This window comes from Halichoerus grypus, chromosome 1, assembly GCF_964656455.1.
Source record: "Halichoerus grypus chromosome 1, mHalGry1.hap1.1, whole genome shotgun sequence".
Classification (NCBI taxonomy): domain Eukaryota; kingdom Metazoa; phylum Chordata; class Mammalia; order Carnivora; family Phocidae; genus Halichoerus; species Halichoerus grypus.
Window position 1 is genome coordinate 143,204,074 of NC_135712.1, and position 14,629 is coordinate 143,218,702.

At 39.2% G+C, this 14,629-nt stretch overlaps 1 protein-coding gene across 2 annotated transcripts in view; it reads left to right on the top strand.

Annotated features, from left to right (window-relative positions):
* The first annotated feature begins 314 nt into the window (after positions 1 to 314).
* STT3B (STT3 oligosaccharyltransferase complex catalytic subunit B) overlaps positions 315 to 14,629 on the top strand; it is a 100,055-nt gene continuing 85,740 nt past the window's right edge. The window contains exon 1 of one of the 2 annotated variants that reach the window (XM_078072732.1): positions 315 to 1,045. In XM_078072732.1, the coding sequence (XP_077928858.1) occupies positions 732 to 1,045 (314 nt within the window). In that variant the 5' untranslated portion in view covers positions 315 to 731. The remainder of the gene's footprint in view (positions 1,046 to 14,629) is intronic. The other variant, XM_036075056.2, reaches the window with a different exon arrangement.

Genomic DNA, 14,629 nt, shown 5'->3' on the forward strand with positions numbered 1-14,629 from the left:
GGAGCAGCCTAGCACCCTTCCTTGCCGACAACACAGGCGCGCGAAACCGCGTCTTTCAACTGACAATGAAGTCGTAGCCGCGCAGCACGGCCGCCCTGGGCGAACGGGCGCGAGGCGGGAGGGGGAGGGAGTGGGGGAGAGCTGTTGGGCTAAGCCCCGCCCCAGCTCGCGCCCCCATTGGTGGGCACCGCGGTTCTGGGCCCGCCCCCTAACGGACCTGTCGCATTGTGACAGGTGGAAGGGCCAGTTCCTGTTGGGTCGGGGGCGGAGTCAGAGGTAGCCTGAGCTCCGCCCGGACTCCAGGGGGCTCCTCCCCCTGCTCTTCACCGCGGGGCGGGCGGCGAGTGTGAGGGGGAATGTCATTGCTGCTCCGGGCTGTGGTGCCGCCTCCGTCTGCTGCTTCTTCTCTGGCGCCCTCGTCCCGTCGGCTTTCGCCGCTGCCGCAGCTGCACGGGGGATACGGATGGCTAGTGGGGCGCAAGGGCCATCCGAGTTGAGAGCGCGGCGGTCGCGGCCGCTGCTGAGGCGGAGACTCCCTGCCGCCGCCTCCACCCCCTGTCCCCCGGCCTCGCGGCGCTGAGGGCGGGAGCGCGCAGCGCTCTTCCCTCCTCCTCCTTTTTCTTCCTCCTTCTCCTCCTCCTCCTCCTCCGGGTCCCCGCCCAGCACCCCTCGCACCAGGCGGCGGCGGCGGCGGCGGCGGCGAGGAGGGAGACCCGCCGCCGGGGCACAACATGGCGGAGCCCTCGGCCCCGGAGAGCAAGCACAAGTCGTCCCTCAACTCGTCCCCGTGGAGCGGCCTCATGGCCCTGGGGAACAGCCGGCACGGCCACCACGGGCCCGGGGCCCAGTGCGCGCACAAGGCGGCGGGCGGCGTGGCGCCGCCGAAGCCGGCCCCCGCGGGGCTGTCCGGGGGGCTGTCGCAGCCGGCCGGCTGGCAGTCGCTGCTCTCCTTCACCATCCTCTTCCTGGCCTGGCTTGCCGGCTTCAGCTCGCGCCTCTTCGCGGTCATTCGCTTCGAAAGCATCATTCACGAGTTCGACCCGTGGTAAGTGCCCCGCCGCCCCTCCCCCGCCCGCGGCCCGCGGCCCGCGGAGACCCGGGACCGGCGCCTCTGCCCGCCGCGGCTCGCCCCGGACTTGGCCCGGCGCCGCCGCCGAGCCCCACTCGCACCCCGGCAGAGGCGAGCGCGTGTCCCGGAGCTCCGGGCGCGCCCCCTGCCCGTGGGCGAAGTTTCCCCCGCGCAGCCCGAGGCGGGGCGTCGGGGGTCCCCGAGTGGGACTTTGGCCCCCAGCCGAATAAGTGTGACGCCTCCCGGGAGGGCGAACGAAGCCCTCTTGCAGCCCTCTTGGGTTGCCCAGTCCAGAGTGGCCACGCCGGGAGCCGGCAGGTCTCCCCTCGGCCGACTCGTGGCGGACTCCCCGCCTCCCCGCCCGTGGCTTTCGCGTTCTCTTTTTTGCTGGCGCGTTTTTGCTGGTTGGGATGGGATCGCCCAGGGGTTGCCCTGTTGCCGTTGGAGGTGAGGCCAGATGTGCAGGAGCCCTGTCTACTCAGCCTCGCAGTTTTACGCTTTTAGTGTTTCTCCTCTTTTATACAAGAAGGGGAAAAGGGAGTGAGTAGTGAGGTGTTGTAGGAAAGGAAATAATACCCCTGAAAGTAATCTGAAAGCTAGGGACTCTATTTAACACTAGATATTTTCAGGAGTGGCTTTTTTCAAGGCCCCTAAGTGCACTCAGCACCTCACTGTTCCACAATTATCTTGGTTTGCTTTTTAGAGCAAGAACATTACTCTGTTAGCCCAACTGTCACCCTCAGTATGTTATGCACAATATCCGAAAGCATGGCATTAGTTCCTTTATTGGTGTCTGCAGGAAGGTTTGTGGTTAAGAGAACAAACTGCCACAGTGATGGGGAGCCTTAGGTTATAATACAGAAGTTGCACGTGGTATCCGGGACTGACCTGAATGTTTTAGGAAATTACCCTACTAAGAGCACTAGCTAATTTAGGCACTACCCTGGTTTGTGAATTCTATAGATAGGAAGATTGCTTTAATTTTTTACCCAGCTTTCCCAGCCTATTTGGTTTTTGTTTGTTTTTGCTTTATATCTGAGCCTGTGCCTTTTAAACTAAATTCATGTTGACCCGACTTGTCAGCCTTGAGTTAATCTTATATTCTTATAATTAGATCTAACTAAATTTTAGGATATTTATCATTTTAATACAAAGAATCTTCTTGAGAGCTACTAATATATGGATTACAAATATTTGGGGTCGTGAATTATCCATATATTAAAATACTGGATTGAAGTTCTGTTATGGATAGAAAAATTGGTAGTGCTGCATCTGTTGAACACGACAGGGGCCCACTCATGGAGAATTCAGTTTAGGTAAACAATTACTGGGACATTCTTCGTGAAATGAAGAGGTTTTGATTTTTTTCTAACATTTAAAAAAAAATAACTTTATGTTACTTGGAATCACAGAAGAAAATACTGTGAAGCCTTGGGAACTAGGTACAGTGTTCTTAGTCTTAGGTTTGAAACACTTAAGCAAATTAGATAAAAATGAAATTGGAACCGGAAAATGAAAACTGCTAATATTTTACTGAACAGTGTAAAAAGAGAAAGTTGTCTTTTTAGATTACAACAGCAGAAGTGCATGGCGACCAAACATCACGGGTAACAAAAATTGTGAATAGTATTTCTACAGAGAGTATCATTTTTACAAAGGCTGAATATTGTTTAGTAGTAACTTTGAGGCTGCAATTAAGGATTGCAGAAAAATTCACAACTGAATGATGAGACGATTTTGTTATTTTTCCTTATTTTGAAGGAAGATTAGAAATTGCATCAAGTCAGCCCAAAATTACTATTGAAATTGAGTATTGTAATCATGAAGTCTTATCAGGTTGCTTCACCAATAATAATACTTTTTTCTTTTTTTAAAGTATGGCAGAGAATTAGAAGTTGATCTTTTTTCAAGTTTCAAGAATATGCTTGGAGAGCATAACCCTTTTTTATCCACATGAAAATTTGTTTCACTTCTATTTTTTTATGTATAAACACATTTATGTAGAAACACATTTCAGAAACACTGTCTTTTAGCTAAATGTATGAAATTTGAACTTTAATTCATATAAGCTAATCTAAAGATATATATCTCTTCATTCTTAAAGATCTACTTTAGGTGTTCTGCTTACTAATAGTTTTGATATTTACATTTTATCATATTCCTAATTAAATGTTTCTGTTCATACTATTAGATAATTGTCATTAGTATTAGTCTTTTTACAATAAAGGAATTGTCCCTATCCCTTACTGTGAACAGAGATTTGTCAATATAAATTTGATGTCTAAGTATAATTTGGATTGACTTAATGAGAAAATTAGGTTTTAGACCAAAAAAATCCCTTCTTCGCTCACTTTTGTTTTTCTTTTTATATCTTTTGAAGATCTCAAGTAGTTAGGTATCTCATTCTTATAATCCATTCTTATTGAAAAATTTTGAAAAAGGGTTAGAGTGTCTATCATTATTACTCTGGATTTTTTTTTTTTTTAAGATTTTGTTTATTTATTCATGAGAGACAGAGAGAGAGAGAGAGGCAGAGGGAGAAGCAGGCTCCCAAGGAGCAGGGAGCCCGATGTGGGACTCCATCCCAGGACCCTGGGATCATGACCTGAGCCGAAGGCAGACGCTTAACCATCTGAGCCACCCAGGCGCCCAATTACTCTGGATTTTTAAAGCAGTTTTTTCTTCCAAGCTACTAAGAATACCAATATTTTGATCTTTAATCTAATACTCTAGTGTTATACTAGCTTGGGAGTCTCCCAGATTACTATTTTATAATACAGCAATGCCATGAACCTTTAATAATATTTAAACGTTTCTTTCAGATTTTGTATCAACAAATCAATTTGTTCTGGCCTTCTCTGTTTCCTTTTTTCATGTCTTTGTTACTGACTTCATTTCTGAAGTCTTTTTAGTGAAAAGTTTACTTTTTCTGTTTGATTATGAGTTATTTCTATAATTTTACAGTAGTTCTTAAATTGCGTAAGACTCTAGTTAGTTGCCAGAGGTGACTCATTGTCACAAAGTTATACTTGTTTTTTAAATTTGTCACTCAATTTATTTTATAAATCTTGCAGTTGTTGTAAGTGGTGGTATATAATGTTGGCTATTATAGATTTATTGAATTTTAAAGTACACTACACTTTTTTAGAACTTAGCAACATTTGTGGTATGATCTCCTCACCACTTTAGTAATTTCCTCCCTTATCAGTTGAGTTGATCAGACATGAGGAAGCAGTTTGAGAGTATGTTGTCTGTACTTGCCAGACATTTGGTTGAGCAACTAGTTTAACAGCACCTAATTTTATCTTCTTTTTATCTGGAGCAAAATGTAGTTTCTACTTATTTTTGTATGTTAATACTTTTATATTAACCAAGTACCTTTTTCACAGCCGTTATCTTGTTAAATTGTAGTAGCTTTTCCCACAGAGGTGATGTAAAAGCTACCTATATAAGGAGAGCTGCCCTTTTCCCTGCCTGCACAGGTTGCAGTGGGTTCTCCCTAGAGCCCCAGAGAGAATTCTCTGAGCCTCTCTGAGTTTTGGCTGCAGTTAGCTGTAAAAGGGCAGCAGATGTCTTTTTGCAGGGCAGAAAGCTGCAGCTTAGAATTGAAACTTGGAATACAATTTTTCAAAGAAACTATGGTATAAATAGATTAATTAGTGCAAACATGTTTTCAAAGGATTGATAAACCTTTGGAACATAAGCTGTTTGTAAGCTGGGAACTAGTTCCTGTACTTTGAGGTCTCCATGTTTTTCTTCACTTTGCAGATGACAAAAAGGGGCTATTGACCTCAGTTCTGAAGAAGACAAAATGGGTAACAAAACCAGGTTTAGAAAAAAACATCCCAAATCTTAAAAAGTTACTTTGACTGTGGAATCATAAGCAACAGCAGTCCAGCTGCTCTTCAGAACAGGTATCCTGTCACTGGAGTCACTGTAATTTACAATTTTTCTAGCCTTGAGCTTAAAGTCGTTGTAAGTTACAAGAACACTTAGGGAGGAGATGCAGGGAGTGTCTTGACCTGCTGCATTGGATAATGGAATCGGACTTGCTCCCATTTGGTTTAAGTGTGGTGGTTCTTATAGGTTCTTATGCCTCATAGGTTTCATGAGGCATATAGAATAGGTCCTGGGGTAGTTAGGATCTGTCAGCAAAGACTTTGGAACTTTTTCTTTTTGTTCTGGATTTTCGTATTTTGAGTGCTAACCTGAGTAAGACTGCAGATCTCTTACTGCCATGAGTAGTTTGCATAAATTCAACATTGGTTGTAGACCAAGCATTAGAAGCTCATTATGGCTCTGACCCAGTTAACGAATATGGGGAAACTTACTGGCCTGTCTGTACTTAATCTACTTCTGATTTTTATACTCCCTATAAGTTATGAGTAGTTTGGGATATGAGAAAATGTTAAAAGTTCTCTTCATTGTACCTTCTTAGTATTCATTAGTGCATACATGCTCTCAGAAAAAATGGAAAGATTAATATTCTGGAGTGACTGAATCATATTTTTTACTTGTTTACTTTGAAAACTTAATGCTCTTAGAGACCATACTGCTGTTAACCTAAATTATAAAGCATCCCACAATTCAACAGATTTGTACATTGCTAGATTGTTACATTATAAAAATTTTCATACAAAAAAGTTGAAAGAATTTTATAGCAAACACTGCTACACCTAGATTCTGCAGTTAGTGTTTTACTTAATTTGCCTTATCATATCTTTCTAATACTGCTTTTAAATCCTGCTTGTAGACACTGATAGTACATCATTCATGGTAATATGAAGAGTGTTATCTTTGTTCTCCAACTCCATAATTAAGAGGATCTCTTATTTCTGGACAACATTTGTTTTCTATAATACTTGAACATAATGAGTATAAATACTGTTTCTGTATCACCCTCAATTGGACTGCAGGTTAGAATCAAGATTTAATCTTTCTAGGTTTTGGTTAGTAAATTACCTGAGTACATCATAAGTCAATGGATGTCTGTTAAATGACCTGACTGCCAAATCTGATGTCACAGAAGAAACCCTGAAGTTGTTAGAAGGGTATTGATGTTGGTTTTACTAGACTTAATTTTTGTAGAATACCTAAATTCCTTTTGGGTTATTAGAAGCCTTTTATTGGTCCGCCTGTTGCTTACTCTGAGTCATATTTATGCTCTTTTATTGCCATGTTTTGTCCAGATAATAATGCTTAATTTATGTATAATTGCAAAAGTGACTTCTTTCAGTCCCTACAATAAATAGGAAAAAATGAAAACATTTTCAAATAATACAGGGCCCATGAATACAATCTATGGGCCAAATTAATACTGTTGAAAGGGGAAAAAATGTAAATGGTTAACATGCTACCCCATCTTAACTCCTTTACTTCCTTTACCTGATTCTGGTGGATATTTTTTGTTTTTAAATCACTTATTCTTTTCTGAGAAAGTTTCTGTGTCCTCACTTGACCTAATTCAGACACAGATAATTTCCAGGGAGTTAGAAATTGATAGAAAGTGTCAATACCATAGGATTTTTTTTTAAAAAGTGTTAGGTGGAGGTAAGGTTGGAAGAGATAGGAACAACTGCCAGAGGTTCTCATATTTTAGGTAAATGTAAGTAAACTGGCATTTGTAGACTTGGAATTTTATTTCTTTGTAAAAACACCTTCAGAGTTTCAAATGAAAGGCATCTAAACATACTTTGGAATATAACCTATACATAGGTTGGTGAATGCCTTTATGTTGGTCAAGTTTATACTATTTTTAGAAATACACATTTATAAAGAATTGTGACTGCTACGCTAATTAAATTGACCATATCATTAGTGACCATTTTTTCTTTCTGTGGAACTTAGTGCTGCAGGATAACTTTAATATACGTTCTAAATGATAGTAGATGCTTAGTTTTTACAGTGTCTTACAACTTGATTTTAGATCTTAGAATTAAGGAGATAAGGTAACATCTCTTATTTCTGTAGATAAAAGGTACTTCAATATTCCACTAAGAATTGAATAATACAGGTTTGCTTGTCTCCAAAATCTATGTCCTTTTTACTGCATCTTCTGCCTTCAAGACAGGCTTAAATGAAAATGTCCTCCATTTAATTTATGTTTTTTAATCAGCTGCCCTGATTTAAGTCTTAACATATTGGCCTCTCAGAGTGCCTGGGCACAATCCATGCCTAGCTAACTAAGCTCACTAGTTGGATGATGGCTAATTACTTGTTTTGATGTAGGGAAGAGAGAAGAGGTGATGATGACTTCAAGTTTTTATTTATTTTTATTTTTTGTTAAAGATTTTATTTATTTGTTTGAGATAGAGTGAGGAGCAGGGTCGGGGGCGGCGGGGTGGGGCAAAGGGAGAAGCAGGCTTTCCACTGAGCAGGGAGACCGACGTGGGGCTTGATCCCAGGACCCTGGGATCATGACCTGAGCCACCCAAGTGCCCCTGACTTCAAGTTTTTAAACCGAATGACTAGGGAGTTTTCAGAGATGGGGCTTTTAAGGGGAATAGCTGAGTGAGAAGAAAAGATGAATGAATCCAAGTGAATGTTGTTTTATTTAGATTTATCTTGTCTGTAAAAAGTTCATTGTAATAAGGTTGGAAATATTAAGCCATTCCAGTTAAGGGACTTTTACAGGGTGGGAGTTCAGAGTAGACCCAGAATTCTATGGTCTGCAGGGCTTCCAGAGTGTTTGCTGGCTTGGCTTGTTTTCAGGGCAAAGAAGCTGAACACCAGAGGGGTGAAGTACTTTTTATAAGGTTGTAGTTTGGCTAGATTCTTTTCTGTTTTCTTTGCACCTTTGTTTGCATTAGAGGGCGTTTTGTGAGAAGTTGTTTGAAAATTGTTACTTGAGAAGATGAAGGGAAGTTTGTTTCTACCACTCATTTTAAATTGACAATATTGGAAATGTTGGCAATTGAAGTTCAGCTATGAAACTATTTTTATGTGAAGTTTGACTTCTTTAGAATTGGTGATATAAAACTTGTGTGCTTCACTCATCTGTAGTTTCGTTAATAGTTTTCATGCTTTAGGTTTTCAGTTTTTTTTTAACTTTTTTTATTCATTCCTATCTGAGGAGAAAGACTATTCATAAAATCATAAAGAAAATTTGTTTATATTAATAAAGTATAAATGATTAGTTGATAACTAAATTGATAATGTTTCTTTTGAGGTTTTCTTTTAATTTCCTTTTTATGCCTTACAGGTTTATCAGTTTTTCTCCAGTAAAGATTTTTCTTCACAGTGCAGTGTTCTTTTCTTTAGTGATATCTAGCAATCTTTCCAACCTACACATGACTTCAGATGAATTTGGTTTTTAAACTTAAGTTATTGGGTCTTTCTCTCCGTAGATAGATGGATAGACTATTTTTTTTTTTTTTTAAAGATTTATTTATTTATTTATTTGAGAGAGAATGAGAGACAGAGAGCATGAGAGGGAGGAGGGTCAGAGGGAGAAGCAGACTCCCTGCTGAGCAGGGAGCCCGATGTGGGACTCGATCCAGGGACTCCAGGATCATGACCTGAGCCGAAGGCAGTCGCTTAACCAACTGAGCCACCCAGGCGCCCTGGATAGACTATTTTTAAATTAAAATGTAGTAATTCATAATTTGTAAAGTTCCTGTATATGCACAGCTTAAATTATTATTTGTTGCTGGCCAAAAGGGTAGAGTAGGATTGGTGAAAGGAATCACCACAGGGAAACTCACTTGTTACCACCATGTTTATTTCATGCCTATTCTTTTTTTTAAAATTGAAGTATAATTGACATGACATTTTATTAATTTCAGGTGTACAGCATAATGATTCGGTATTTGTATACATTTTGAAATGATAATAAGATGTTAACATTTGTCACCTTATATAAAGTTACAAAAAATTTTTTTATTGTGTTGAAAACTTTTAAGATCTACTCTCTCAGCAGTTCATGCCTATTCTTAAAATGCCAGTAACTCCTTAAAATAGAATAAATTCTATTTAAGTAGGTTTTATTATTCAGGTTAATTATTAAACCATCTTACTTGTATAATCCACAGGAACAGTAATGGAGCACAGAATTATTGGAAGGCAGCACTCTTGAAGTTTTTGAGATATTCTTTGAAAATGTCTTAAATGTTTATATAAGCATGAGAAAAATGTTTTGCAAAGGCTTTTGCTGAGAAAATGTTTGGTTTCAGTCTTTAAAGAAGTTTTTCTTTTATGGTGAAATATAACACATTCTGAGAAGTATATAAACCAAATGTACAATGTAATGACTAATTATAAGATAAACACCCATGTGATCATCACCCAAATTAAGAAATAGAACATTGGCCCCACCTCAGAAGCCTTCATGTGTGCTTGCCTCCCTTGCTTCCCACTTGTGTAGTAATTACATACTTGCTTTTCCTCATAGGTGGTACAATTCTGTGTGCATTCCTAAATAATATAATTTAGTTTTGCCTGTTTTAAAACTTGAGATAAATGCACTTAGAGCTTTTGTGTCTTTTTTTTTTTTTGCTCCGCATTGTATTTAAGACCCATCTTCATTAATCAAAGGGTTGTGGAGAGTATGTGGTAATAAGGTTTAGCAATAATTTGATTAACCAGGCTTCTTACCCCCCTGAGGAGGTTGCCTGCTCTTTTGCAGCAGGAAGTACTTATAGGAAAGGGAAAGCATCCTTCTCTTCACTTGAGATCAAAAATTATCGTAAGATTGATATTTTGAGCTGGAGTCAACCTTGTCAAGAGATAACCTTGACAGCTTTTCAAAAAGTACTAACTGGCCAGAGAGATTCAGTCTTTCAGCAGACACTGAGACTATAAGGAAGAGAGGGTGAGGGAGGAGACATCACTGTCATTCAGGAGACAAATGATAAATAATCAGATAAATGCAAAGGACTGGTTTTTAAACTATAGCTTTTGCCAACTATTGTCACTTTAAAACATTAAAATTTATATAAGGTAGGGAGTGGTTGTTAGTTCTTGAAAGAAAGAAGGAAAGAGAATGTTGGAAAGAGATCTGAACTGAAGGAGTTTAGGAGAACCCTAAGAATGGGCTGTTTAATAATGTATTGGTGTATTTGTAAAGGATTGCTCTCTATTCTTCTTCCAGTCTTCCATGGCTACTATTGTTTTTCTTTCCCATATCTTTATTTCCTTTATTGATTTATTAACTGTCTTGGTCTTCAGGAATAGGAGAGGTTTGATAGTAGTAGGTTCCTTTCAGAAACTGTCTTCAGGGGATAAAAAGTTTTATTCAAAGAATAGTAAAAGTCAGGCATTGAGTAATGTATACAATTGTCTAAGCACTATGTTGTACACCTGAAACAAAGGCAACATTGTATGTCAACTATACTTCAATTAAAAAAGAGAATAATAAAGCAAATGATTTTTTTATGTAGGATTCTACATGATTATTTATGTAGGAGCTTGGAATCTGTTGGGGCGTGGAAATTTGGCATTATGTGTTAGCAAATGATTAAGGATATTGGAAATGAGATTCTAGGCCATGACTGGCTAGCTGGATATCCTAGGAGAACTTTAACAGAGGAAGATTTTAGTTCAGTGAGTATTTCTTCCAAGTAAGCTTTTCTTTTAATTAGAAAGCAGTTCTTAAGTGAAATAGTAAACAAGAATGCTCTCTAACGCATGTCTATTTATTGGTCAGAATGATTTTGATCAAATTTGGTGGTATTTTTCTGCTGCCCGTTAGTATGTAACCCATGCTCCATGAATGGATAACAGTTGATTTCTTTTGTGAACAAAGCTTGTTTTATAGTTAATGCATTGTTGAAGAATTTAAATCTAGGACTGCCTTTCTTCAAACTCCCAATTTAGTCAGTATTTCTACAGAATTCAAACTTAAAATTTAAACCAAGTATCATAAGGAAGGTATATACATACTTACTATCCCTTGTTCCCTATATCCCTTGTAATATATGCCAAAGAGAAATATAAATGACTTTGAATTAGGCAGTATTTGGATATTGGTCCAACCTAATGATTTAAGCTTCTTTAATACCGCTAGTATTTCTCTTGTTTGAATTCCCCAGGGAAGTAGGGATAATTTTTTTGAAATGTATTAACTGTTAGGAAACATGCCAGGAATACTTCTTTAAGAAATAACAATCTAATATAGTTTATCTGCCTTGTGTGAGAGGTATAGATACAGGTTTTATTGATCCCACTATAGAACAAACTTACTTCGGTTAAATTTTGTTCAGGACTGTTCATTTAACTAAATAGGCTAGATCCGTTTTGAAGATTTTTAACACCTGTAATGTAAAAACATTCAAGGGGATTTAAGTTAATTTGTTTTTTGCCTAAAGTGGTAAAATACTGTTACGGTGATATGGTTCTTATTTCCCTCTCTAATGAATAATAATAACTTACTGTTATTATAGAGAGATGAGATCCTTTCAGGTAAGAACATCATTTCTAATCATGCTAGAATATCCTACACTGTATTAGGAACGTAGTGGGTACAATTTATGTTTCGGTGATAAAGTAATAGCACAGGAAGTCTCTATTGTGTAATACCTTGATAAACCTTGGATTTGACTGTGATATCAGTAGAGTGTGGTGATATTGTGATTCATAATAAGAAGATATGTTTGGTCTTCATCCTCGTTTCTGGCACAGAGCTCCTAAAACCTTTGTAATTTTCTAAGTGATGGGGCGGGGGGGGGGGGGGGGGGAGGTTTGGCATCTTTTGTTATGTTAATGAAGTGATTTTGGAAAGCCTAAGGGGATAGGGGCTGGTTGCCAGTGGAACCTACCCTGTGATTAGAGGGTTGGAAGTGTTAGTTCTTCCTCCTGACCTCTGGGAAGGGGAGAAGGGCTGGAAGGTTGAATCACCAGTGGTCCCAATAATTTAATCAATCATGCCAATGTAATGGGAGTCTTCATGAAAACCCCAAAGGACAGAGTTTGGAGAACTTCCATATTTGTGACTATGAGGAGATTTGGGGAGGGTGGTATACTCAGGGCATGGAAGCCTCGTGCCCCTTCCCACATAATCTTGCCCTATGAATCTCTTTTATCAGTCTTTTCCTGAGTTCTGTCCTTTTATAATAAATCTGTGATCTAGTAAGTTAAATATTTTCTCTCAGTTCTGTGAGCAGCTCTACCAAATTAATTGAATCCAAAGAGGGGGTCACTAGAACTTCTGGTCTATAGCTAGTTGGCTAGAAGCACTGGTGGCAACTTGGACTTGTGATTGGTTTGTGAAGTGGGAGATTGGGGGCTGGGGAGGTCAGTCTTGTAGGACTGAACTTTTGTGGGATTTAACACTAAGATAGTGTCAGAATTAAGGTGATTTGTAGGACAGAGATGTTAGAAAAATGATTTTTGGTGTGGAAACTCACCACCCCCTCATTGGAATTGTTGGTGGACCTCTTAGTAGTGAACATCATAATCTCACCATCAATAAAGGTGTCATTTTAATCTTACAGAAGAAGGAAAGAGTTGATGATGCAGAAAGGAGGTGATAATGCTTATGGAAAAATAATTTATGTGAGTAATTGCCATCAGCAATTGGGAAATGACTAGCTAGCTGAATATCCTAGAAGAACTTTAAGGGAGGGAGATTTTCAGTATTTCTTCTAAGTACAGATAACTGTCTCAAGTTTTAACTCACTGTTAAGGCATATTGAATAAGAAAAGACAGACCAGTTAATACTGCTCACTTTTGAGCTGATAAATGAAAAAAGACATGTCAGCAATAAAAGTAAAGTTTACAAGGTGGCATTTTGTTTGAACTTGAGAAATATATCTTGATGTGGAGGAATAGTAAGAATAGAAATGATCATTGGGTATGTAGGCATTAAATTCATGCAAGTGATGAGTTTGGGTGGGGTTGGATTAATGATCCATTTGCTTTCTTGGCTCTTGATTTAACTCTGTGATTACAGCATCCCCCATCCAAAAGTAGAGCATTCCAACGAAAACTTTTGTAAGCCAAAAATGCATAAAGCAAAGAACCATTCATTTATGTGGAAAAAATTGTTTTTGGTGTTCCTAGACCCAAAAAATAACCCTGCATTTTTCTGATGCACAAGAGGCTTAGGCCTAAAGGACGCACAAAGTAAAGAGAGATAAGGAATAGACAGACGCAATTCAAAACTATGGTGGCTTGATGCTGAGTGTTGTTCCCAAGGGACGGAGCTTGATGGTGCCATTCTCACTGCTCAGGGTGCAGGCTGCCTCCTTAATGGCATGCTGCAAAACAAATAGTGAACCCTGTTTTTCCTTTTTTCCATTTTCCTTAAGAGTGAAAATCCTCTTTGATTCTTTCGGTTATTGACAGTAGGTACTAATGTAGGTTGGTGGTGAAGTTGAAGGCGAAGTGGCAGAAGGGGAAATTTCAAAAAGCCCTCTATTGGTAATTAATTTGGAAATTAAGCAACACTTTAGGAAGCCATCACAGCTCTGACTGATTTCATTTAAACCTTCCCACAAGAGGTTAAAGGATACTAAATAAAAATACTCATTGGGGTTAAATAAATCGCCTGTCTCCAATAAAGTGTCTCTGCAATAGAAATAGCTTTGTCTATGTCTAATTACTGGGAGGATCATTGAATTTGTAGATCCCGAGAGTTAAGTAAGCCAAAATATAAAGTCATTACCTTTTTTTTTAATAGTTTTTATTTATTTAAGTAATCTCTTCACCCCATGTGGGGCTCGAACTCACAACCCTGAGATCAGGAGTCCTGTGTTCCTCCTACTGAGCCAGCCAGGAGCCCCAAGCCTTTACCCTTTTTTTTTTTTTTACTATGGATTGAACTCTTAACAAAATGACTGGTCAACTCTTTATAGTATTCCATGTAATAATAGCAACATTCCTGTGAGTCCTAAAACTGATAGGTTGTAATGGTCTCACCAGATGTTTTTGTGTACTTTTTTTTTTAAAACCTTTATCCATCAGTGTGCCTTTAAATCTGTTACAATGAACAGGGTTTGTTGAATGTACTGACAATTAAAATATTGCATATGTTCTTAATTTTTAAAAATTTAATAAGCTTCATGGAAGTTTAATTTTAATACTAAAATCATTTTTACTCTACACCATATATAGCTAAAGAAAACTGTATTTTAATAGGCCAAGCAGCTTTCTGGTATTAGAAGAAACAGGATAATGAAACAATGTGTGGTAGATGAAATAAACCTAATCTTAAATCTATAAAGGCCAGTTATTCACTGAAAGTAGAAAAATGAGCTTGAGAAGCAACGAAAATCTTTTTTTTTTTTTTAAGATATATTTATTCATTTGAGAGGGGGGGAGCACATGCAGGGGGAGGGGGAGAGAGAGAGGATCCCCAAGCAGACTCCGCACCCAGCGTGGAGTGGTGAAAGAGCTGCAAACCACACAGGGCTCCAACCCCACAATCCATGAGATCACCACCCTACCTGAAGCCAAGAGTCCAACACTTAACAGACTGAGTCACCCAGGTGCCCTGCAACTAAAATCCTTTTAAGTATTTTTTTTGAAGGTTGTTAAAATGAATAGCTCACTTCTTTAGAAAGGGAGATCTTTTCTCTTGTTTAGTATACTTTATTTTGACTGTTGAAATAATTTACCACATT